The sequence below is a fragment of the Balearica regulorum genome, chromosome 5 (assembly GCF_011004875.1).
Source record: "Balearica regulorum gibbericeps isolate bBalReg1 chromosome 5, bBalReg1.pri, whole genome shotgun sequence".
Classification (NCBI taxonomy): Eukaryota; Metazoa; Chordata; class Aves; order Gruiformes; family Gruidae; genus Balearica; species Balearica regulorum.
Window position 1 is genome coordinate 60734534 of NC_046188.1, and position 24064 is coordinate 60758597.

Consider the following 24064-nt stretch of genomic DNA (forward strand, 5'->3'; position numbering starts at 1 on the left):
TGCATACGTCAGCTGTACTGGTTGTACAGCGGGCATTCAGGAGCAAGACAGTACGCAGCAGCCACAAGAAACGGAAGGAAGCGGATCAAGAGTTCACAGAGTATGGAGGCAGATCAAGAGTTCATTACTCTTCTTACAAGTCATCTTTATCAAAAGTGCCGTTCCTTCAGTAGCTTCAACAGAAAACCTGAAAGTAAGAAGCTTTCTCTCATGCCTAAAGCTGTTCAGATACAGACTGAACAACTTTCTTTCAAATGAAAGTCTAAGTCTACAAACTGCTTTGACTAAAGTCTGAGTACTCTTGCTAATAGAAAGGTAGTTTTTCAAGCACTTCATTCTATGCATGCTAACTAGGGATGATTTGGTTATTCACAACATGATTTGGTTATTCAGCTCTATACTTTCAGGAAAAACAAGGTACAAAAGGAAAAAGGACCCATGAGACAGTGACCTGTAAGCTCAAGTAGCCCCTTCCACTATTCATATATCTGTACAGGGAAGCAAGCATTGCCGAAGTCTGTAAAGTTACCAGTCAAATTATGTCCTAGGACTTAATCAACGTTTGTTGCGACAAACGTTAGAAAGTAACAGGTATAAGGGACCAACAGCTAAACCTCACAAAGTAAGATTGCCAGGAACACAGGAAAAGGAGCCGGGAAAGCAGCATTGCTATTCAGCATCACAACAAAGAATAACTTCTTCAGACGGTGATGGCTCAATAGATTACCAGTTGCAGCCTGCCTTTACTCATCTCACCTAGACTGTATTCTTTTGAACTGTAACCTCAGGAAAAATAAGTAAATTGTCCTGAGAGTGATCTAAAAAGTAAAAGCAACTTTACTGTGGAAAAAAAGAAAAATACCCTGAATCTGAATCCATACACTTTTTCCATTTTAAATGCTTTTGAAATAAATTAATTCTGTGTCTCAAATACAGTTTTCTAAGACTTCCTCCACTTTCCTGCTATATGAATTATGGAAGCAGAAAATACATTTTTATTTATTTGGTTTAGATTCAAAGTATTCAAGATAAAGTCTTGCATCATTTTATTTATTAAAAATATCAGGGCTGCAATTTCATTCTGGTAGCTCAGCTCAGAAAAAAAAAAAGAATAAAAAAAGAAACAGACACCTCACTATTCAACCCTCTAATGGGAATTGCTGTTCTTATCACAAAAGACTTGGTAATTTACTTGCACAACTCAATGAAAAGGAAGGAAGAGAAAGAACATCATGTGAAATGCCAGAATACAGCTGATTTCCCATCACTTGCCCTTGTAATTCTTCTGCAGCAGGCAAAAATAAACTAGCCTATACCTGAGCTTGGGCTTTTCAATACAGTCTAAAATGTTAATCTCTTAAATCTCCTTTTGGGGGTTAGGCAGCTGTTAAGAGTATCATCAACTTTGAATTTTTGCAATTAATAAAACAAACCAAAGGAATGTATGCCATGCAGTGATGTTCTGGATAGGATTCTGTCAAGGAAGTTTGTGCGTCAGAGACAGAGCGGGCTGACAGCTGTGCATTGATACAGCAGTACAGAAACAGCCTCCGGATTACAGAAGATCACATTTACTACATTTTAAGCTTTAAATTTTGTGGTATGTTTGTTTCAGAAATTATAGAAGACCTCATATATCACTGCTCTACGGGGAAGGGAGCGAAGAGAAGAACAACTGTCTTTCCCTCGAATTTGATATTTTAATGACACAGCCTCTCTGCATGTCACTGTTGAGGCTTGCAGGTCTGCAGGCACAGCCAACTGAAGGAGATTTGCCTTCACCAGGCAGGAGATGTCTGAAGTAGCCTGTAATGCCACTGTCTCCTATTGCCTCACCGGAGATACAGAATATATTGTCTGCTGAGTTTGCACTTTCATTTTATCACCATCTGTAATTGTTGAACTAATGCATACTTCCTCATCTCCCTTTCTCATGGAATAATTAAAAGGAGGAGAGGAAGGAGGCAGAGCACTAGATAGTCAAGTTTAGTGACTAATGGCACCAGAGTGAAGAAACCTGATGTGCTTTGTGACACTGCTACTGCCTTGCTATATAACCTTAGGCGAGGCACTTGACTCCTTTATGCCATAGTGTTCTTATCTGTAAAAATGAGATAACACTACCCTCCTCTGCAGGATGCTTTAAGATTCTTGGAGGAAAGGCAAAGGGTTGCTTGCATTCAGTGACCTTTTGGGATTCAGCATGGCAGGGCCCAAACTTTGCTTCAGAGATGTGCTTACGTGCTTAAGCTCTCAAACTTCTGAAGCTTTGGTGGCAGTTTCCTGAGTCTGCAGACAGCCTGAAACAAAATTCCTCAGGGCTAAACTTGAGATCTAACAATGTAAATTTCTAATGCCAGCTTTTTAACCATGAATCATATACATAATCATCTGATAGGCTTATCCTACCCAAGTCAAGGGTTTATCTCCGTAATCTTAATCTTACTGCCTTCAACCAAACTGCCAATATCTTCGTTCTCTCTCTGGCAATGCTGCCTTGGGGGCTCCACTGGGGAGGCAGACCCAGTTTTCCATACACAGAGATGTGGTCAAGGGAAGATGGAACGATCACCTTCCAATTTCATTGCACAAAGCCAGGCTTGGATGCTGGATAGATACAGGCTGCCAGACAAGTTGGAGCAGCTTGACCTGTGGGGAGCATAAGATGTCTCTTCACATCACACCCTGCTCTTCCTGTATTGTTCTTTGCAAGAACAAAGTAGGTACAGACATTCCCATAGGAAATACATGTAAAATGAGATCAAAACTAAATGAGAAAAGCAAAGAACCACCCGTAAAGGAGTCAGATAATTTCTCACTGCTTCATTTTGCCTTTTGCTGCACCTGATTCTGCAGAAGACAACAAGGAATTCCCAAGTTTCTGCCAGCCTGATGAGAGCAAGACTTTTCCTACTCTCCCTGAGTTTTTTTATCTGGGGCCTTTCAGAGGCAAAGTTGAATTGTACATCCCATTCCCGTTCATTCTGGGGCAGCGTGCGCTGTCAGGTTTGTCCCCGAGTCCTTACGACCGCCTTTGCCAAGGCCACTGTGTTCTCTTACAGGACTGCCATTCCTGTGTCCACCTTCCTCTGCCCTGGAGCGAATGATGCTTTCAGGCATAATCCACGCATCAAACAAAAAGATCGCGTACCTCAGGAATGATCTTCCATCAGCAAACGCTTCCCTCTGCACAAAGAAAACATAGTGATCTAGCACTTTTGACACGCTACGAGAGCAAAATGACTTCCCCCTGAAATTGGCAGTGACGGACTTTACCGTTGGGCAGGAGTAGACAACTTTAACCTAAGGCGGCTGGGGTCAGGAAGGAAATTCAGCCTATTACCAGCACCCCTATCTTGCGTGTCCTTATTGCAACATGCAGCGGCCACCTCGGTTTGGACTCATTTAACCTGCAATAATACAGGAAAAGGAAGTTAGCAGCAGGTACATGATCTGCGTGATGTTCAGCTCCAGGAATGCTCGCATTCAGTGGTCCCTCAGCCCACTTCCTCCCGGGACAGGAGGCTGCACGGCAGAAACCACCATCGTAATTAGCCGCCTTACGCAGCCAGAGCAGAAGGCAGGCCGTCTTCCTCAGGACTATTCCTTCCAGGTAAATACAGGAAAAGCTAGCGCAGCAGCTGCCCACACTGGGGAAAGGAGGACGCTAGGCTGCAGAATCGTTAACTATCCTGTATGCCTCAACTCTACTGTTTCAAACAGCGGAATTACAGTAGTTAGGCTACAATACCGTAACTCTGTTCTGTTACACTGACTGCGACACGAACCATATTCACGCAAAAATCCTCGCCACATGGCGCACTGATTTTATTGGCTCTAAAAATCCCCCAGAAGGTACGGATCAGCCTTCAGGTTTTAGAGAGCTGACCCCCTTTACCCATTTAATACTTTCTAGCCACGTAGAAAAGCATAAGTCCGTGAACGCCCACGATGCAATCGCAACACAAAAATCAGTGCCACAACCCCGCGTTTTATTACCATTTTTTACATCTCCTCATTTTAATCCGCACTCGGAGACCGATCCTGTTCCCATCAAAGTACACAGCCAGCTCCCATTAAAATCTGGCTCAGCTAGTATTTTAATAACACTTAGACATTCCCATCCTTTGCATATTTCATCTGCGAAGTGCTTTACAAACATGAATTTCCTAATTACAGACGGACGATTTACTAAAACTGGAAATTCCTCACTAGTTCTGGCTTTCACTTTGAAGCTCCAGGATTCGCTCCTGTCCCTCGGCAGTTTGGAAGATCCCTCGACGCCGCTCGTTCGCGGCAGAGGCAGGGCAGAGAGGAAGACACAGAGACGACGGCGACCCGCCTTGAAGTTTCCGCGCCGGCGGATTTCGGCGCAGAGTGCCGGGGCGGCGCTGCCCGCGGGCCGGCGGCCACCGCCGGGGCGTGAGCCGCGGGGGGCGCCCACGTGGTGGGAGAGGAAAACCCGGCGGCGGCGGCGGCGGGACCCGGCAGAGCGCGGGGCGGCGGACGGGAGCCGCGCAGGGCTCCGCGCCGCACCGGGCCGGGCCGGGCCCCTCCCGGCGGACCGCCGCGCCGCACCGGGCAGGAAGGGGTGGAGCGGCCGGCGGAGCGCACGGGCGGGGTGCCGCGGGCGGGGAGGCATCCCGGCCATGCTGAAGGCGGGCGGGCGGGCGGCGCCGCGCCTCCCCTGAGCGCTCCCCATGGAGCGGCTGCCCGGCCAGCCCTGAGCCGGCGGCCCCGGCCGCCCGCCCGCAGCCGCCCCCGATGGAGCCCGAGGAGCGGAAGATCTCGGTGTGGATCTGCCAGGAGGAGAAGCTGATCTCCGGGCTCTCCCGGCGGACCACCTGCTCGGACGTGGTGCGGGTGTTGCTGGAGGACAGCCACCACCGGCGGCAGCGGCCGGCGCTGCCCGAGCCCGGCGGCGGGATGCTGTCGGGGCCGCCGCACTCCTACTGCATCGTGGAGAAGTGGCGCGGCTTCGAGCGGATCCTGCCCAACAAGACGAAGATCCTGCGGCTCTGGGTGGCGTGGGGGGACGAGCAGGAGAACGTGCGCTTCGTGCTGGTGCGCAGCGAGGCCTCGCTGCCCAACGCGGGGCCGCGCAGCGCTGAGGCGCGGGTGGTGCTCAGCAAGGAGCGCCCCGGCCACGGCCTGGGGGCGGCCCGCGCCAGCCTGGCGCTCACGCAGGAGCGGCAGCGGCGGGTGGTGAGGAAAGCCTTCCGCAAGCTGGCCAAGATCAACAAGAAGCGGCAGCAGCCGCTGGCCCGCGAGGTCTCGTCGGCGGAGAGGATGGAGACGTTGGTGCACCTGGTGCTCTCGCAGGACCACACCATCCGGCAGCAGATCCAGCGCCTCCGCGAGCTGGACCGGGAGATCGACAGGTACGAGGCCAAGATCCACCTGGACCGCATGAAGCGGCACGGCGTCAACTACGTGCAGGACACCTACCTGGTGGGGGCCGGCGGCGGCGAGCCGGAGCCGGGCCGGGAGCCCCAGCCCGCCGCCGGCCGCCCCGAGGAGGACTACGCCAGGAAGTGCGAGGAGGTGCTGCAGCTGCAGGAGCAGCGGGCGCAGCAGGAGGAGCTGCTGGAGCACCTGGCCGCCGAGATCCAGGAGGAGCTCAACGAGCGCTGGATGAAGCGGCGACGGGAGGAGCTGGAGCTGGCGGCGGGGCCCGGCCTGGCCGAGACGGACTGCGACACTACGGAGCTGAGCGGCGGCGGCGAGGGCGAGCTGCACCTGGAGCACGAGCGGGTGAAGACCCAGCTGAGCACCAGCCTCTACATCGGCCTCAAGCTGAGCACGGACCTGGAGGCCGTCAAAACCGACCTGGACTACACGCAGCGGGCGTGGGAGGACAAGGAGCGGGAGCTGCAGCGCCTGCTGGAGACGCTGGGCACCCTGGACGTGGCGGAGGCGCCGGCGGAGCCGCGCGGGGCGGCGGGCGGGGGGCGGCCGGCGGCGGGGGGCGGCGGCGCGGCCGGCTGGGTGGAGCAGGCGCGGGCGCTGCGCAAGGACCGCGCCGAGAACGACGAGGACTCGGACACGGGGCTGAGCTCCATGCACAGCCAGGACTCGGACTCGGTGCCCGTCTGCGAGTCCCTCGTCTAACCGCCCGCCGCCCAGCCGGGCCCCGCAGCGCCAGGGATAGAGGGTGGGCTCCGGCCCGGCTCGCAGCGAAACCGGGCGCGGTGCGGGCTCTGCCCCGTGCCCCGTCGGCCGCCCGGGCAGCGCGGCACAAGCTAGCCGTCGGTGCGGGGCTCGGCGGGGACGGGGCGGGCGGAGCGAGGCTGCCGGGGCAGAGGGGGGGGTGTAGGACTGCGGGCAGGTGGGGGGAGGCCAGAAAACTCCCGGTGGAGGAGGCAGTCACACAGAGGAAACGTTTTAATTTTAGCTCTTGAGTTTAAACTTGTTCTAACTAGTCATCCGCGGGGAGCGTTTAGGCTGGCTCGCCGGTGCTTTTATCTAAGGAAGAGAAACCCGCAGCGTGTTTGTGTTTCATTCACGTCTGGGATTGCTCGCTCCTTAAATCCTGCCGCCTGCTTCCCTCCGAAGGGTTTCTCGCTGGGCCTTCTAATCCTGTGGTTCCCCACACTGTCCCCACTGTAGCATAGGCTACTTCAGATAATCTCTTCGCGAGTAAAATGCCAGGACGCGCGCTCCGTAGGGTAAATCAGTTATCTCCCTAACAGTTTCTCAGCATTGCAAGTCAGAGGGTGGGTTATACTGACTGTCATTTACAAATACACCCGGCTCCTCTACAGGCAAAAAGTCACTGAGACTAAAGCTACGGCTCATTTAAAAACTGCGGAGGAGAAGAGGTGTCAATACTACTGAAGCTGACACTGGGACCTCCCAGGACGCAAGCTTTTAGAAAAGTACTGCAGTTCCTTTTGGCAACAAAGAGGGGTGATAAATCACTCTTTAAAAAACCAAAAAAACACAAAAAAAACACAAACCAAAAAAACCCCCAAAACCCAACAAACTAAAACAGAATACAGGCTAACGTTGTATTAACTCTGCTCTGCGTAGTGCTTTTTCTTATGCATAGATAAGAGTGCTTTGTTCAAAGGCATACTAAGAAATCTTAATAGTATCAATGTTCGTTTGACAGTCATTGAAAGTAATTAGCAGTGCCTGTATGTACACAGCCTTCAACTACATTTTTTCACTAGGCTAGCTGATATTTGGCTGAGCTGGATTGTAGATGAACAAAGTACAGAATCAGCTTGAGCTACTGTTTTTAATAATATAGTTCGTATGAGGCCAAGAGATACAACGATAAAAGCATGACTCAAGCCCTACCTGCACTACAGCTTAATCTTTTCAGTTATTCCAATAAAAAAATACAGCATCAGCTGTAACATGCATTTAACTTAACTGCCAAATCTTCCTCTGCAGCTTAACACTTACTGAAAATACATGATCTGCTCTTACAATAAGAGACATTAAGAATTCCTATATTCCAGAATAATTGCAGAAACAGTTTAAGCAGTGAGAGACCAGAGAATGTTTAGTCAGGTCTGAACAAGTGTGAACTTTTTAAAATTTTTGAGATTATTATTTATATAAGGCTATTTATGAAAGTTTTCATTTAACAATAAGAAAGTATAAAAAGGGGTGCACCAATAGACCAGTTCTTTACTTTTGATAAAAACCTCACAGCTTCCTCACCCAAAGACCGGGTTCCACTCTTTCACAGCGTTCTTGCTGGTCAGAATTCTGTTGGGCAACGGAACAATGGACTCTGCAACTGGTTTGAAAGCAATCAGAGAAATACTGTCTGTGGATTTGTTGAGGCTGTACAATTCCCTGTATGCTATCATTCTTGATAAATGTTATTCCACTGAATAGGTCTCAGTTATAACAAACTGTGGTTTATTTTAAAAACTGATTATATAATTGTTTTTCATATTTTAGTCAACATTGGAAAATATTTAAGAACCTATTTTTAGAGCTAATAAAACTCTTAAGACTAAACGAGTGTTCCAAATTGAGTGTGATTTAAAAAAAACAACCCAAACATATCAGGTCTGGGATTTTGTTGTGTTATCTTGTGGTGTCATTTACTCTCTGGCGAAGCAAGCAGAAAGATAGACCAAGTCAGACCTCTCTGGTCTGTCTCATGCCAGCACTGTCCCCTCGCTTTCTGATGGCACAAGGGGCTCCCTCAGGTACCAGTAACAGTGTGGTTCCTCAGATCCATCACTGCAGGGGTAGCGTAGCGGCATTTAGAAGTGGTGGCATGTGTCCAGAGTGAGGAATTTCACCCCAGTCTGCTATTAAAAATACTTACATGGAAGTAGAGCTGAAGAATAAGTTGGGGAGTGGGAGAGTCACGTTGTTGCACTGCATTATATTAACTGGTGCGGATGTAATGGGTGGGTGATGCAAGTATCTGTTGATAGCTTCTCTGGTGACTGATGTAAGCAATAAACCTGAAATTGCTTTACGTAAGTTCTCCCATTAGCCACACCAAGCAAATAAAAAGCAAGCACATTATAGAAATAAGCTGCAACAGGCTGTACATCATTATGCTATTGATACAGACGTCAGGCATTTTGTGAAGCATGAGGTGAAGAAAGCCAGGAAATTCAAAGTTACAAAGCAAAGTCTATCTACTCATTCTCAGCTAGGAAAAACGTTAGAACTAGGACAAAACTATTTTTGCTCTAGGTTGCTGAGGGGCACCATGCAACGCTTGCTTTTGGCCTGTCAGTACCCCAGATAAAGATGCAGTAGATGGTGACCCTGCTGAGCCGCTGGCCCCTGCCCCATGAGGACAGGGGTGAGAACACTGCAGGTGGCACTGTAGTCTCAAGATTTTGGTGGGAGCTGCAGTGACTTCCTACAAGCACATACTTTAATGTGCTCCTATATTGTGCAGGTGAAATTGGGTATACTCATTTGATAGTTAAGCAGTTGCAAACACAATTGCAATGGGCTCAGTTTTGTTCCTACACACAGACTGAATTCCAACATCTTCACAAATCCCTGTCTATCTCAAACCATTATTAAAACATTAGCCTACAAGAGGAAATCACTGTTTGCATTGGACCAGGTACTTCTCCCTTCCCATCCTCTTCTGGACTTACATATCCTCACTTAGAGACAAGCCACAGAGTGCTTGGCTTTGACAGGGAATTTGGCTCTGGAGTTTTGCCAGGCACATAGCCAAGGGGTTAGGAGAGCTGATTCAGAATCACAGGTAGAAGGGCAGGATTTTTTATCTCCTTTCCAGTTCTGAGAGAATGGGAGAGATAACAGCAGAAAAAACCAAACCAACATCATGACAGAAGACTACCTTCTGGCACCACCAAGAGAGAGGAGAAAGCTCCATCCAACACCTGCTTTACTTTTATTTTCTTTATAGCATTCTCTTCTATCTTCCAGAACCAAGTCCAATCTAATCTTTCTCTCATCCTAAGACCAGGCAAGCAGATACAGATAGCCACAAATTAAATGAAAAACTAATAGCATTATGAACAATTTAAGACAAATGGCTGTATAGTACCCCATTGTTCTATTTATTCAACACCCTATATGCTTCTCAAAGCAACTGTCAAGGACCAAGGCTGCCAGGCCCCTCTCAGACATCTTACCCACAGAAATCAAAGGGAGTTTTGTCCAGAACACATAATCAGAGTAGAATCAAGGCTTAGTTTCAGGCATCCTTTTAAACAAGCATTATCAGGCACTACTACACAAGTCCTCTCTGATTGCTGCCCTCGGCCACATTTTTTCTGACCCTACATGGCACTTTCTTTTGTGCCTATACAAGAGTTTGTGGGACCACATAGTGTACTAGATCAGAAAAAAATTAATGAGCTTTAATTTAAGCGAGTCCCTGATGTGGGTCAACGTACAGTTACACAAATGCTTCCACCAATGACAAGGTACAGTGATGAAAATGAGAAACTGAAGCCACTTGGAAGGGTGGAAATGATTCTTTCAGCAATGGGCACTGTCTTATGCTGATTTGCATGCTGGCAAAAGCTTAGTTCAGACTGTAAATATCCCCCCACTCACAGGCTAAAGAGAAGGTTTCCAGTGGAAGACTAAGATGAGCTGAAACTTCATTGACATCAGTTATCTATATTAAACCCAAAATGAGTCAAGTAGTCCAGCTTTTAGCCTTGCCCTTGTTTCAGAAACCCACTATCAAGCCATATTATCAGAATGAAGACTGTGTGTCAAATTCAATATATTTCTAGTCCTTAACACATGTAAGAGATCTGCCAGTTTGAATAAGCATTTTGTAGCGATATCATTTGATGCCTTAAATGGGGAGGGGAGGCAAATACTTTTACTGTAATGAACACCACTGACATGCAAAATGAATGACCTATTAATTATTGCCATTTATGCTAAAGCAGCATGTAGCCAGCCAAATCAGAGCCTGGTTGATTTACAGTGACGGATCCTTTTCCAGAGAACCTACATTCTTGGTTTCAGACAAGATACAGTTGAAGAAGGGAAGCAAGTAAGTGGGTGTGAGAGAAGGAAAACATGTCATCAAGCTTCATTATTGGCTGCTTGCATGAAACATATTTTCAAGGTTTACTTTAAAAATAGTCTGTGTGTCTGGAGAGACATGCACACAGGCCTCCCCCCTTCCCAAATTCTACACTACTATGGGCTTTCCCAGCCCCCCTTTCATTTGCACTGAGCTGGGACTGTAGCTCAATACATGAAAAGAGCAGCACAAGCCTTGAAATAAAATAACAGGTCTGGTGAGCTATGCTGGTTACCGAGTTGAAATACAAGCCATTGCGGATTGTTGGAAGCAGTTGTCCTTTGAAGTCACTTGATATTATTGCTCCTGAGCTGGCATACAAAGTTTAAAGAAATGAGCATCGCAAAGTGCAGGGAGTCTACACGGATGTTACTTCTTTTATACAAACTCACATTGCTAAATGAACTTGGAAGCTTAATAGAAAGGGAAAATTTAATAAGCTCAAAGCAAAATTGGGCTCTATAGGCAAATTACCCAAATATCTCCAAGCAGAATTGTCAAATAGTATTTTAAAAAATACTGCCTGCATAATTTAATAGATTACTTGTGTATATGCATCAGAGCAGAACCTTCCATGCGGGGTGGATTGTCACACCCTTTCACATGCTGAATAACACTATTGAGTTGGCCATTGATTTCTTGGAGCGTACAGTACTAACTCTACCAGGGCATTAGAATATACCCTTAAAATATAACTTCTGCAGGCTTTATACACTACCTACATGTCCATTTGTTTACACTTTAAGCTTTATTTGGGAATTTTTATTAAAAACCCCTTCCCTCAAGTTTGGAAAGTGTTCCAGAAACCCACTGATGTCCCATGAAAAAAATAGTTTCCCTCCCAAGAACTTTCTTCCTCCTTCCTGCCAACCTGCTCCTCCCCTACTCATCAGCATCTGCTGTGAATTTCATCAACAGTCTCGTTCAAACTGGTGGGACTCCGTGGATTCAGTATTAGGATCCTACTTGGTTAGAAACCTGAAGAAAGTTTCTTTCTATGTGTTAGCAAAACCTCATTATTTGCATAGCATGTGGCAATCTCAGCAGTATTTTTGTAGTTCTTTATGTAATAACATATATAGATTAAGGACATACTCTCACCAGCTGTATTATGCCACTGTTGCTCAACTCCTCCCCTCCCCTCTTTTTTCCCCTTTAAACATGTTTCCAAGTTACCTTCTCCTAATTTGAGGCAAGTACTTCTCACACGAGAAGGGAGCACATCTCAGATGATATTCTGGGGGGAACGTTACTGTGGAGCATTGGGGTAGAGAGATACAGTTTGTATCCCCAGTTTGAAGAATTACTGGAGTAATGAGTGGTATCTTATTTCCCTTGGAGCATAAGCTTTTGATGAAGGTATTTACTGTGTGATCATACACCATCTGGCAGAAGGAGGTCTAATCTACTTGAGGCCTTCTAAGTACTGTTATAATGAAAATGTTAAACAATTTCACTCTGTGCCTCAGTTCCCCTAACGTTGAAGTGTGTGTGCTTCCCTTTTCTAAATGGTTTCAAATCATCTTTCCCATTTAATAGCTCAGTGAAACCACTGCAGAGTGACCTCACAACACAATCCTGCTAAGTCAGTCTTGGAATTTTATAGAGTTTACCAGGGAAAAAAAAACCCAAACCAACCAAACAAACAAAAAAAAAATCTGTGACTCATAGAAAGAGCTCTTTCATATCTGAAACATACTATCATCAGCTTACTAGCACTCCACATGGCTTAATTATGTGATTATTTAGTCTATTATCTCTAAAAGAAATACTTTTCATCAGTCAGATTGTGCTCATAAGCAGGTCTTTGGAAAATGTGTTAAAAGCCTTTAGGAAAAATATTTAATCCCTGTTTCAATTTAATGTAATCCCCTTGTTTTAATCTCTTACAGTGTATTTTTTTAATCTCTTACAGTATTTTTTTACATTACATTTTGTAATCAGGCTATTAGTTTATGCATTTAATTATCAGTGTAGCCTAATAATTTTTTTTGCCTGCCTTCCGCTGAATCTCCACTTGATACACATATCTTAAGAAGAGACGAAAAAGTCTTTAGAAATGAGGAGAGATGGATCACCTTTTGAAAACGTTGGTGCTTGTTCTTCCTACCACTAGCATAGAAGCAAATGATTTGCTTTCAACTGCAAACTTGTAGCTTTTTTATGTTTCCCTTTCTTTCATAGTTGGTCTTTGCTTTCTCACAGTAAGGTCTCTCCATAATTCTACTACAGGTTTCCTTTTCAGAGTGACAAGATGACTCATGAATCACCAGTAGGTTAAAAGCTTAAACCCAGAATTGTCATCTTTTTTATAATCCTGTCCTTGCACATTTCCCACATCATCTATTTTCCCTGCTTGCTCTCAAAAAATATTACTCTGACCAGATAATAGAGGGTCAGGCATTCAAATTTTGCCACTCTTCAAAGGAAGACATAGCACACACAGCTCCATACATCCTGTGTCTGACACGCAGAGAACGGTACGTACAGCTGTGCACCATCCACAGAAGTGAGCTGATTAGAAACGTCTTTCCTAGGCTAATACACAGAGAGGCAGGTTTATATTGTAAATTAATTACTCTTAGCCCTGACAGGGGTAACTAATGATCTTCAGCAGGTGATTCCAATGGAAAATAGAAGGATCTGATTATTTTGAATGAATTTTTACGTATTTACTGACTTCAGGGTGTGGATTTTTAAAAACAGTATCCCATGCTCAGATGTACAGTTAGGTAAGAAAACAGCATTCTGGCTTAGAGGGATTTGTAAACTGGTCAGAGTAGTAACGAGCATGGACCTTGCTGCTTTCTCTTCTGTCAGGGAAGCAAAACTTTCCTGCCCCTGCACTACCTAAATGAATTGGGGATGGACAGGGACAAGAGGGTGGAGAATGAAACCGTGTCAGAAGAGAACGGAACCGAGCCCGAACACAAACCGGAGAGGAGGTAGCTGAACAGAATGAACAAAAAAGGACAAAAACCAGCAAGAAGCCTGGACAATAGGAAAACAGCAGGCAGCCTGAATCAACTCCTGCATTGTAACCAGGGAGAAAACTCAGAGTCTGAGATAACCGCTGCAGCGCATGTTGTGCTTCAAGCTGTTTCACTACAACCATCTAATCCAGCAGCCTTGGAGGGGCAGGAGTCCATGTCCCAGGATCTTCACAGTGTAGCGACACTGTACCCAGGTGAACAGGAGGAAAGAGATTGCTGAAAACCTTGTGATTTCCCTCAGGTTTTGTTAACTCAGCTATAAAGGCCAGCCACTGCAGAACTTGCAATAGGCTAGCATGCTGAGGATTTGAGGATGAAATGTCACTCTCAAGTTGGTTTTTTTCCTTCACTTTTAACTCATACTTAGTAAATATGGAGGAATGTTTCCCTAGATGACACATAGTTTATATCATCAGAGTTTCTCCTCAATACGCTCCTTTCCTAGAACATTAAGCCTTAGATGCTCTTTTATGATCCAAGATGTTGTCACGTTGCTCTAAGTGTTTACCAACATGACTTGCCAAAAACAGTGGCACAAAGGAAACAGGGTATTTAGCTTAATTTAATAGCCAAGCTTAAGGTAAAGCAAATCCAGACCTATTGCTCCAGTTTACACAAGCCAGCTTGCAAAGCATGTGCAATGGCGTTTCTAAGTATGTTTTGCAAACTAGTTTGTGTAAAACAAGCCAACTGAGCCAGATTCAAATTTCAGTTGTTTAAAGTCTCTCGTCATGTCTCACTGAAGTGATTCACATGTAGATCACTTAATCTACTTAATGAACACAATTACCATGTTTTGACAATATTAATTGGACCTGTACTTACCCTCCTTTCTGCATTTCACCCTCATAACTACCTCCATAATTATCAACTCCTATGGTGTTAGTATGCCTAAAGGAATAGTTTACCTTTATAGAATATATATTTCCTTAACTTCTCTCTCATTGCCCCCTCCCTCCAATATTTTTCCCCACAGAATTTCCAAGCCTTTTTTCTTTTCCTCCAATCATTAGCAATTGGGCTTCATCTTTGCAAATAACAAGGGTGAGAGATACCCGCCTGTTCAGAAGTGGCCTGTCACACACTTTCAACTCTGCAAAGTCACAGTTGTTCCAGCTGAGTTGCATTCATGCCAGTATTCTGGGATTTCTTTTACTTATAAAACTGAAGAGCAGATGTTTTCCTAGTTCTAAGATGGGTAATCAGACAACCAGCTTATGCAAAAGGGCACAAGCTCCACTGTTTTGCCCAGGATGTTGGAATCTGCTTGTAAAAGGAGACAGGTTAGAATCCCCGAAGATTTACCCAGTTAACCCAGTGATTAATTCGTCCATTTGTAGCTAGAGCTAAATAATATCATTCTTATTAGCATTTGTATAGTAATAGGCCCACATGAGATACAAAGTTATTACTCTATGTATTTTTAAAAGACACAGGCCAAAGCAGCCATTGCTCTGATGAGATCACAGGACAGACAGACAAGCCGGACGTCAGTTGATAGGACAGACATCGGAGCTGCAGTGACTTGCGCTGGGTGCGCAGCAGGTTAGTAACAAAGATGGGAACAGAAGCCAATTTTCTCCGATTCCCAATCTGTTTTCCTCTCTGCTAGACCCACACTTCCAGCCTGTGATGTGCTACAGACAAAAGACGAGAGATAAATTCATCTCCACCCCTTACTGCCATGGGAGCCATATACCAGGTAACTTGTGGAGACTTATGTGAGCTATTGAAGAACTACAGGAGGTCAAAGAGTATTAAGAGAGCATTGTACTACTACTACATTTCATACGCACGTTTCTCAATAGTCTCAAGCCTATAATTTTGTACTCTGAGAATTTATGGTTTGACGAAGATTTTTGATTCATTTACATGTTAGTGGCATAAATAGCTGCTATTTCTATAAACGCGTTTCATTCTCCATCTCCCGGACATCTGCATTTCTTTCCGCAACAAGGAGAACCACACACACTGTAAAGATCTGTCCATGACTATATTTTCCAACTAAATTTTTTCAATATTGTTAGCAATATATACTTAACAAATTACAGTTTTGAGACTCTTAGGGAAAAAAAAAAATGCTTGTGTTTCACCTAGGGCCTCAGCTCTATCATTCGTCTTTTTCTCTATGTACAGTTACGTACATATATTATACACTACTCAAAATCACGAGCCTGGAGAGCTCTCTCAGATTTGTTGATCATGGAAGCCCAAACTTTGTCATTAGTTCAAGTGACACCAACAAATGTTCAGTAGCTGCCTGGAAACACATACAGAAGTTTGGCCTAATGCTTGAGATACCTATCACAGGATATCAGAAATTGGGATACTCACATTGTCCATCAAAATGGGCAGATCAGTGCACTAAAACATGCCTCAGTGAAAAGCAAATTAATTTTCACATTGTGTACAGTGGAGAATATGGTTGGTTGGCAAAGTTCAGGCAAGGCTGTTGTATTTTAATTCACAAAACACTTTGTGAAGAGTGACTCTGCCAAAGGTGGCTCACCCAGTGGGCAGGTATCACGCCCCCAGGCCTGCCCAGCTTCCTCTCAGATGAGCTCTCTAGCTATTGTTCTGCCTGGGACATGGCTGCCAATGTGAAAGTTCCTCCTTTTCCATCACCCACACCTGGCAATTTCAGGCAAAGAGGAGTATCAGAATCAGTACCAGTGGCTGTGGCACATAAGAGGAGACTATTTTCTTCTGACAGACTATTGCCAGTACAGCCATTTGAACTGAGCTCAGTCCTGAGTTTCTCAGCTTTACTTAAAAAAACATAAACAGAGTATTTTTACATTACCGAAGGGCACTGCTATGGAGATCTGTATTGCCCCAAGAGGTTTTATTACAAATATTCAATACTAAGAAAGATTGCATCTTTCGCTAGGGCTCAAAAGGAATAACTCCAAACATTTTATCATGTATCTTTTGATCTGTCTAGATGAAAGCCCTAGTTACTATATAATACAAGTGAACACTATGGCTGGTTCTGTTGTCTAGGAACCCATGGTGATTAGTGCTCTACAAGTTCCAAACAGTTTGGTCCCTCACCAAAAGCCTGTGCGTGGGAAGGTAGCCATGATAAATGGTATATAATTGACCTGAGAAATTTCCATTTCTATTCAAATGGCTAATGAACAAAATAATATAAAACACAAGAACAGAAAGTACAAACCTAGTGTCTAAGTCTGCAAGTATTTTAGATATTGAATTATGAGCTTTAATAAGAGCAGGCCCTGAACAGTTACTGACTAGTTGAAAAAATGCAAATAATGGAAGTCATAGGAAAATGGTGCAACTGGAACTTCCTTTCAACATTTTATATAGCTTTCTATATATTTAGCATATGACATGCATGTGCCCTTTCCTACTGCTTAGTGCTTTGGATTGTCTCTCCTGTTATGGCAGTCAGAGACACTAGTTAAAACAGATTAGACTCTTGCAAAATCTTTCTTAAAAATTAACTGCAAATACAATAAATGTATTTGTCGATTAACTGAACATGATCATTAATATAACTAGATATATTAATCATGTAGCCAATTATTGAACAAAATAAGTAAAATCCTGCTCAGTCATGAGAAAATGAGATCATGTAGTGAAAAAAAGGCCTTAGTTTTATCCTTTGCTTTAAAGTTGACAGGTAGTCAAGACTTCTCTAGAAGTAATTGGTTGCATGTTAACGTACACTTCAAATTGAAGAAAGAGGCTTCAAAAGTACCTCACAATTCCCAACAAATTCTTTCAATAGCGTAATGTTTCCAAAAATTCAGAACCCATGTTCATAAGCTACTCATTTAAATACAGGATGACTAAGGTTGATTTAATTTTTCTCCTGATCCCATATTTAAAGTATGAATATAATTAAGACATCAGTAGATAAAAAGTATGTCAATGAAGGACAAGTACAAATTCAAATTACTAAGGAGAAAAATTAAGTTAATTTCAGTGTGGAATGTTTGTAAGCAGTGTGTAATCAGTCTTCAGTTTAAATGACTCTTAATTAAATAATCTATTATTATGTTCACTGGCAAATCGAGCCTAAACATGTACAAGCACAAAAGCTAAAGATCCAACTGCATTCAACATTCAAATGTAAAGAACTTTTAGTACATTAACATTGGCCAAAAATTTTTTTTTTTTAAATTTTTTTTATCCTTAAGGGTATGCAATGCAGCTGAACAATCTATTGCATGTTTCACTAGGAGTAATAAGGGTCAAATTCCAGCCCAAGGTACAAACGTTAAAATTTCCATGACATTCATGAGTGTCATACCTTCACATCTGAGTGCAGTCTATCCATAAACAAATATAAGACTACAAGACATTCTCCAATGCTATTTGAGAAGTCTGCTGCTCGCTTGTCACTTGGGCACACCCATGCCTCATTTTCTTTTCAGCAAATAGCATTATCCTCTATACCCCCCACTCTGAAGCAATTACTCATTTCAAAAAATAATAGAACAGTAGTCCCTAAGTGACTGCATTCAAACATCTTTCTTGATGCTAAGCAAACATCACGCCATTTGGAGTATCATGCCTAAGCTTGGCCCCGTTTCTGAAAAAGGATTAGCACAAGCCAACCAGTCTGGCAGGACTGACAGTCATTGACTTCAAATCAAACATCATCTCCACCCCAGAGTATGCCTGCAGGGGCTTCCTTTGCGAGATTTGCTGAGGGGAGAGAGGGTGTGGACACAGAAAGCCACCTGTTGACTTAGGAACCCCAGTCCCGCTTTCAGAAAAGGTGCAGGTTTAAGTGTCTTTGATTTCCAGTGAGACCTGTCCTCTGAAAGGTTGTTGCTTTTGAAAAATCACATGTGAAAACAGTTCAAAAATCACTCTTTCAAAATTGTAGCCCTGCTACATAATTCAAATGTTATGCCTTTGATACTTAAAGTTGTAAACTAAGAAGGGAAGCTTATTGTTTTAGACCAGGAGAAAACTTTTGCATAGAGAATTTTTGCAATTTCATACATTGAAGCCTGTCTGAGTTACCACTGGTGACTTTCTCGTAATTCTGAACAATTGTGTCCAGGACTTATTAAAATACAGACTGAGGACAAACATGGAAATATTTAGGATCTTTCCTAAGGCCAGCTTTTCTAGGTCATAGCAATATATGGGTAGGAAGTGAATTAAGTCAGCACTGTCCCACTGAACTGTTTTTTAAAAGCTCACATTCATAACATTGTAGTATTCTCCTTGCTGAGCATACACATCTCAGTGTCAGATCTGACCAGGTCCACAGAGTAACTGAGCAAGATAATCACAAAGATTTATTGTGAGAGCCTAGGTTTCCACAAATCCAGCTGCCTGACTTAGCTGATACTCAGACAATGTCAAATTTGTAGGACAGAAAAAAACCCCAGTTGTCTCAGCTCCTCACTTCTTTCTAAGAAGTGCTCCCACACCCAATTTACTTTCACAGAATGAAACCCAAGTCAAGAGCTGCCACTACTAAAGACATAAGCTTAGCTCTACAGCTCCACCAGGATGCTAAGAATATGAGATATATCCAAAGGTAGCTGGAAGAAACAACACTGCATGTGAAGGCTCAATCCCTGGCTCCCTAGCTTTAGAAACTTATCAATGCCTTTGATCAAAGGAAAAAACCTCAGCACTGCACTCTCACATTCAGGACTGCAAGGGTTTTAACCTACTGTAATTAACATTACAGAACATCAATGCTGATAACAGAATTGCTTCGGCACCGTGAACACGCGAGATTACCAAAAGATCCCCACAACAGCCCCACTTCGCTGACAGGTAGAGGGGCAGAGCGTGCAAGGGCTACCACCTGAATTCATACACTCCTGACACTAACTCACAGACCCACTGTTGGTGGACCCAAGAACACCAATTCACCAGGCTAACACAGGTCGTTGTTCTGCTGTCCAGCCCAGCCTTCTCCTACCGCCATAAATTAATCAGGTATGGTTATCAGTAACTGTAATACAAGCTAGACCAAACTCATATTGTTGTAGGTTCATACTTCAAATACTGGCCAAAGGAGTGAATAATTATCACGTATTTATTATTTTCTGCTATAAGCCTACCCAGTGAAAGAGCTAGAATCCATAAACCTATTGACTTCAAGGGGTTTAGTATTCATGACTGTGAGAAGATGCATCCACTCAAGAGTGAACTTGAACAGAAATCTGACTTTGGAGAATCATGCCATGTAGTGTGTCATTTTTTCCTCTGTCATCATTCTTGTCCTGACTTCATTACACTTCATAAAAGCAGGAAGGAGAGATGCACACACAGATCCCTAAGATGTGTTACGTTGATAGTTTTGAAATGTTTATGGAGCAAAATTGCATGAAAACAGATGTTTACAGGAAGCCTTAACATTAATCTTACACTGGTAAAGCAATCTAGAGGGAAGAAATCCACTTGTACAGAAATGTAAGGCACTAATATAAATCTCCTTTTTTTTCCTCTCCTTTTTTTTTTTTTTTTTTTTCCTATTATTTGGCAAAGGGAAGAGAAGAACCTTAGTCATTACTGTTGGGTGGACTTCTAGCCAAAACTGATTGCTAGAATTAATAAAAAAACCCCTTCTTAGTCCAGTAATATTTCACAGAAGAAAAAACTGCCAAAAGTTTATGTCAGTAAATTAAAAGAGGCAAGATCGTATCACCACGTATTCATATAGAAAAATCTAGTTAATTTTTTATATAGAGAAAATTCATACATCCTCATCTTCAGCATGACCTGCAAACATTTATAGCCTGAAAACAAACATTCAAGGGAGTGTCCAGACTAGCCTTTCTAAACAGCAAACAATTAACTCAAGGCGAAACTCTACTGCAGACATGCCCGAATCCAGACTGTGTTTCATTCCCTCTGGCTGAGGGGAGAACTGAGGTTGAGTGGAGAAATAACTTTTCTGGGAAGCAAGCAGAAGCCCTGTTGCTGTGAAGAAAAGCCATGAGGGAAGAAGTGGGTTTGAATAGCAACAATGCAAGAAGTAACCAACAGCTGAGTGCGGCACTTACTGCTCTCTTCCTATGCAACTGCATGACAGCATCCAAGGAAAGAAATGTGGAAAAGGAACGCTACAGAGTGGGATTGCAGCAGCAGTTTTAATGTGTTTCAAAGTATGTCTTCCTTATTAGGTACCTCATCAGCCAATTGTTCCAGTGGTGGAAAAAAGTCCTGCCTTTTCTGACAAAATAGAGCTGCTGCTAGCTAGCATCCAACACAGCTTGCCCAGGGACTTTGCCTCCCCTCACAGCATGAAGCATTCCAACAGGTCAACCGTTTCATCGTGAGTGTTACAATGACAGTTACCCTCCTCCTCGTTTCAGTAGTGAAGCCAAAGCAAGACATAGAGGAGCTGCAGTGTCTTGGCAAGGGCCCTTATTAGGCAAACAAAATATATTAATCTTTTATATAAATCATCCACTGCGTTGCAGGCAATTTTGACGTGTTTTAGGAGTCGTGAGAATTGCTACGAGATATAATCTATACTTAACAACTCAATCCGCTCATCCAGTATCCTTGCCAGCAGTGATAACATCTGCTGTCTTCACGTGGCTGCATCTTCTCTACACAATTGCATTCGTCTGCATTCTTTCTCCCTGCTACTTATATTCACTTTCTCCCTTTGTCCCCTCTGCTTTTTCAAACCTTAGTACAAGGCACCGCTCCCCTCAGTACACCTCTTGCTCAAACTCTACTGGATGCCAGTGACCTTGGAGGACTGAGAGCAGCGGGAAAGGATACAGGTGGCCAGCTCCTGGGGGAAGCGAGCAGTAGGAAGAGGAACTCCTCCAACCAAAATACCATGTTTCTTCAGGAATTCAAAGCCTTGGAACAGCAGTGCAAGCCCCAGAGTAATAACTGGGCCCAATATTTCTTCTTCTGAATAGAGACTCTCCCTAGGAGATTCCACATTTATAGAAGTATGTTAATTATTCAGATGCTTTTTAGATCCACTTTGTTGCTGTTAAACCAGGACAGAACCACATAACTGAGTGATTTACCAGGCACTTAATTGAGCTACAGACCTGGAGCAGTGCTGTCTGCAGCTTAGTATCACAACTTCATTCATACAAGGGTTGAGAAAGAAACCACAGGAAATGACAAGAATGATATATTATGTCTTAGTGAGCATTTCTCAAAGACAGCACCTTGGGAAAAGCAAGGCTTAGGGGTATTATTGATTCTAATGATTCCAGATGTTCAGATTATGGTATCGGCCAAAAATGATTTTTTTTTTCCTCCTGCACTGTAAAGTTATGAACCTTTCTTTCATACAATGAACAACGGTGGCTTACTATAACGCATCATACAAAGACAGCGGCTCTTAAAACAATCATGAAGATTCACCTAAAAAAAGAACTCAGTAGCAAAGCGCTGTTACTGGCACTACTCCCCATCAATCTCTAGGATATATCCGAGGTAGAATTTATGGTCCATAAAACCAATCTATAATTCTAACTTGGTTTGATTTCAACACAGTAGCTTAAAATTAAATATTTATGTAGCTTAAACAAAAGTGGCTGGATCTATCCTGGACTCTGGAACTGGCTTCCTTCCTTCACCTAACACAGCTTGAATTAGTGTCTTTGGGGCGCACTATTTTGCAACCCATGAGAAGCAGAGAGTCAAAAAAAGAGGTGGATGTGCAAGCCAACTGTGTGGGTTACAGTCTTTTCACAGTGGTCTAGCCTAATATCTTTTCAGTAATTCATTTCAAGAAATCTTTACATCCCCCTTTTCACACTTGAGAGTAACAATAAACTCAGCGCTAAGGAAGAAGTAAGAAGGAGAAGCCTCTCCCTTCCGTACAGTTTTCTACAAAAACAAGCCCTGCCTTTCCCCTCCCTGACCATACGAAGGGGATCAGTCTTTGGCCATTAGGCGAGAGGTATGTGACAGTAAGTTTGCATACCAGCTACTTTAGTTGCTCTACACCAGACGCACTTTGATCTTATGATCAAAACATACTTTCATTTTGAACATTTGCATCCATGCTATACACGCATGAGCTCCAGTCATGAAAACAGGCAGTGCTCATAGGACTATGCAAAACATCACTGAGCTTTATACAATGGTTCCTAGGAGTTGGGAGAAGTAACAGCAAGAAGAGGTCAAGAAGGCATAACAACTCCTTTTATTAAGCAATTTATTATGTTACTCTGCACCCCCACCACCTTGGAGGAAAGGCTGGGATACATGTTCATAGGCCCAGTAGTGAATTAGATGCAACTTGTATGAAAAATATGTGGCTCTTGCCAATACAAATCAGACAGACTATTCCACAATTAACTGCTAACTTCTGATTTTAAGAGGATGGTCACGAAGGAAGAAAAGTCTTTTCCTTAACTATGAATTTCATTTGTATATTTCTTTCAATAAAAAAATAAAATAGAACTTTGCTAGGGTATCATTAAGGTTAGATGTCCGAACTACTTGCTAGATAAAACATACTTTTTTGCTTTTATTTTTTAAAAAGCTGCAATTTGAAATTTCTCAGGACATAGGAAAGTTCAAATAAATTACTGTTTGTATAGCACTCTTAGATCTCCAGATGAAAAGCTTAAGTGCATAATACTAGCCTGAACAGCTGTAACATTACATATAAATATTAAATGTCGTGGTGTAGCAAACTGTAATGGCATCAATTTTCATCTAGTGTCCCGTCCAAAGCATTAAGACCTACGTTAACTTTGTGATCAGAACAACAAAGTCCTAGATGCCTTTTCTTTCTCATACTGGCATTAATTAGCCTCAGATTGCAGGGTTCCACTTGAAAAGTGAGGAACACACAGTAATCAAAGCCACATCTATATGTGTATAAATATGGCAAAAGTCAAAAGGCTTGCATAGATGCTTCTCAACAAATGTTTAATCTTTTGGAAGTTTGGGGGTGGGGGGGTGCAGATTCCATTTGTTTCACATCCTTTTCAGTGCAAAAAAGATGCTTGAAGGACCTCCTCCAATATTGTGCTGCTACTAAACAGATTTTTTTTCCAAAGTGTATGTGCCTAGCTACCATGACACATGTCCTCACTGAAGCTTTTAACCAAAGGCTGGCACCCTGCTCACTCAGGCCAACCTTAACCACCACCTCCATTCTAGTGGGAGACGGTCAGCCTACAACAAGGAACAGGTACACAGGCAGCTTCTGGTACTCGCTGAAGGTATGGGAGAAGGGAAAGGTCAGGATGCTTTTGGGAGGACCTTGGGTGGGCACAGCTTCAGCAGGAACGGTGGAGGTAACTGCCACCCAAGAGAGGCCCATAGCACAGAGATTAAAGTGCTCCAAAAGGAGGTGGGAGCAGTGGGTTTGGATCCCCTCAGGCAAAGGAGGGACCTAAACCTGGGTAACCTGCTTTCTGGATGAGACTTCAAAGCTGGGACTACTCCTCCTCTCCCACTCACACGCCCTGAGGTGTGGTTTTACACACACCCCTTGCACAGTGCTTCCTAATGGCTCTTTCAAGGGCTGCGCACACCGACTGATGGGTGGGGGGTGGCTTCTTTCGCTGAGCTCCAGGTCCCCTCACGCACACCACTTCACTCCGCACGAGGAGCT

The 24064-nt window shown here is 43.8% G+C and overlaps 1 protein-coding gene across 1 annotated transcript; it reads left to right on the forward strand.

The window, feature by feature from the left end:
* The first annotated feature begins 4447 nt into the window (after positions 1–4447).
* On the forward strand, positions 4448–7980 carry RASSF10 (Ras association domain family member 10). The gene has a single exon (XM_075755214.1). The coding sequence runs from the start codon at positions 4765–4767 to the stop codon at positions 6109–6111; it is 1347 nt and encodes a 448-aa protein (XP_075611329.1). The 5' UTR covers positions 4448–4764; the 3' UTR covers positions 6112–7980.
* The last annotated feature ends 16084 nt before the right edge of the window (positions 7981–24064 follow it).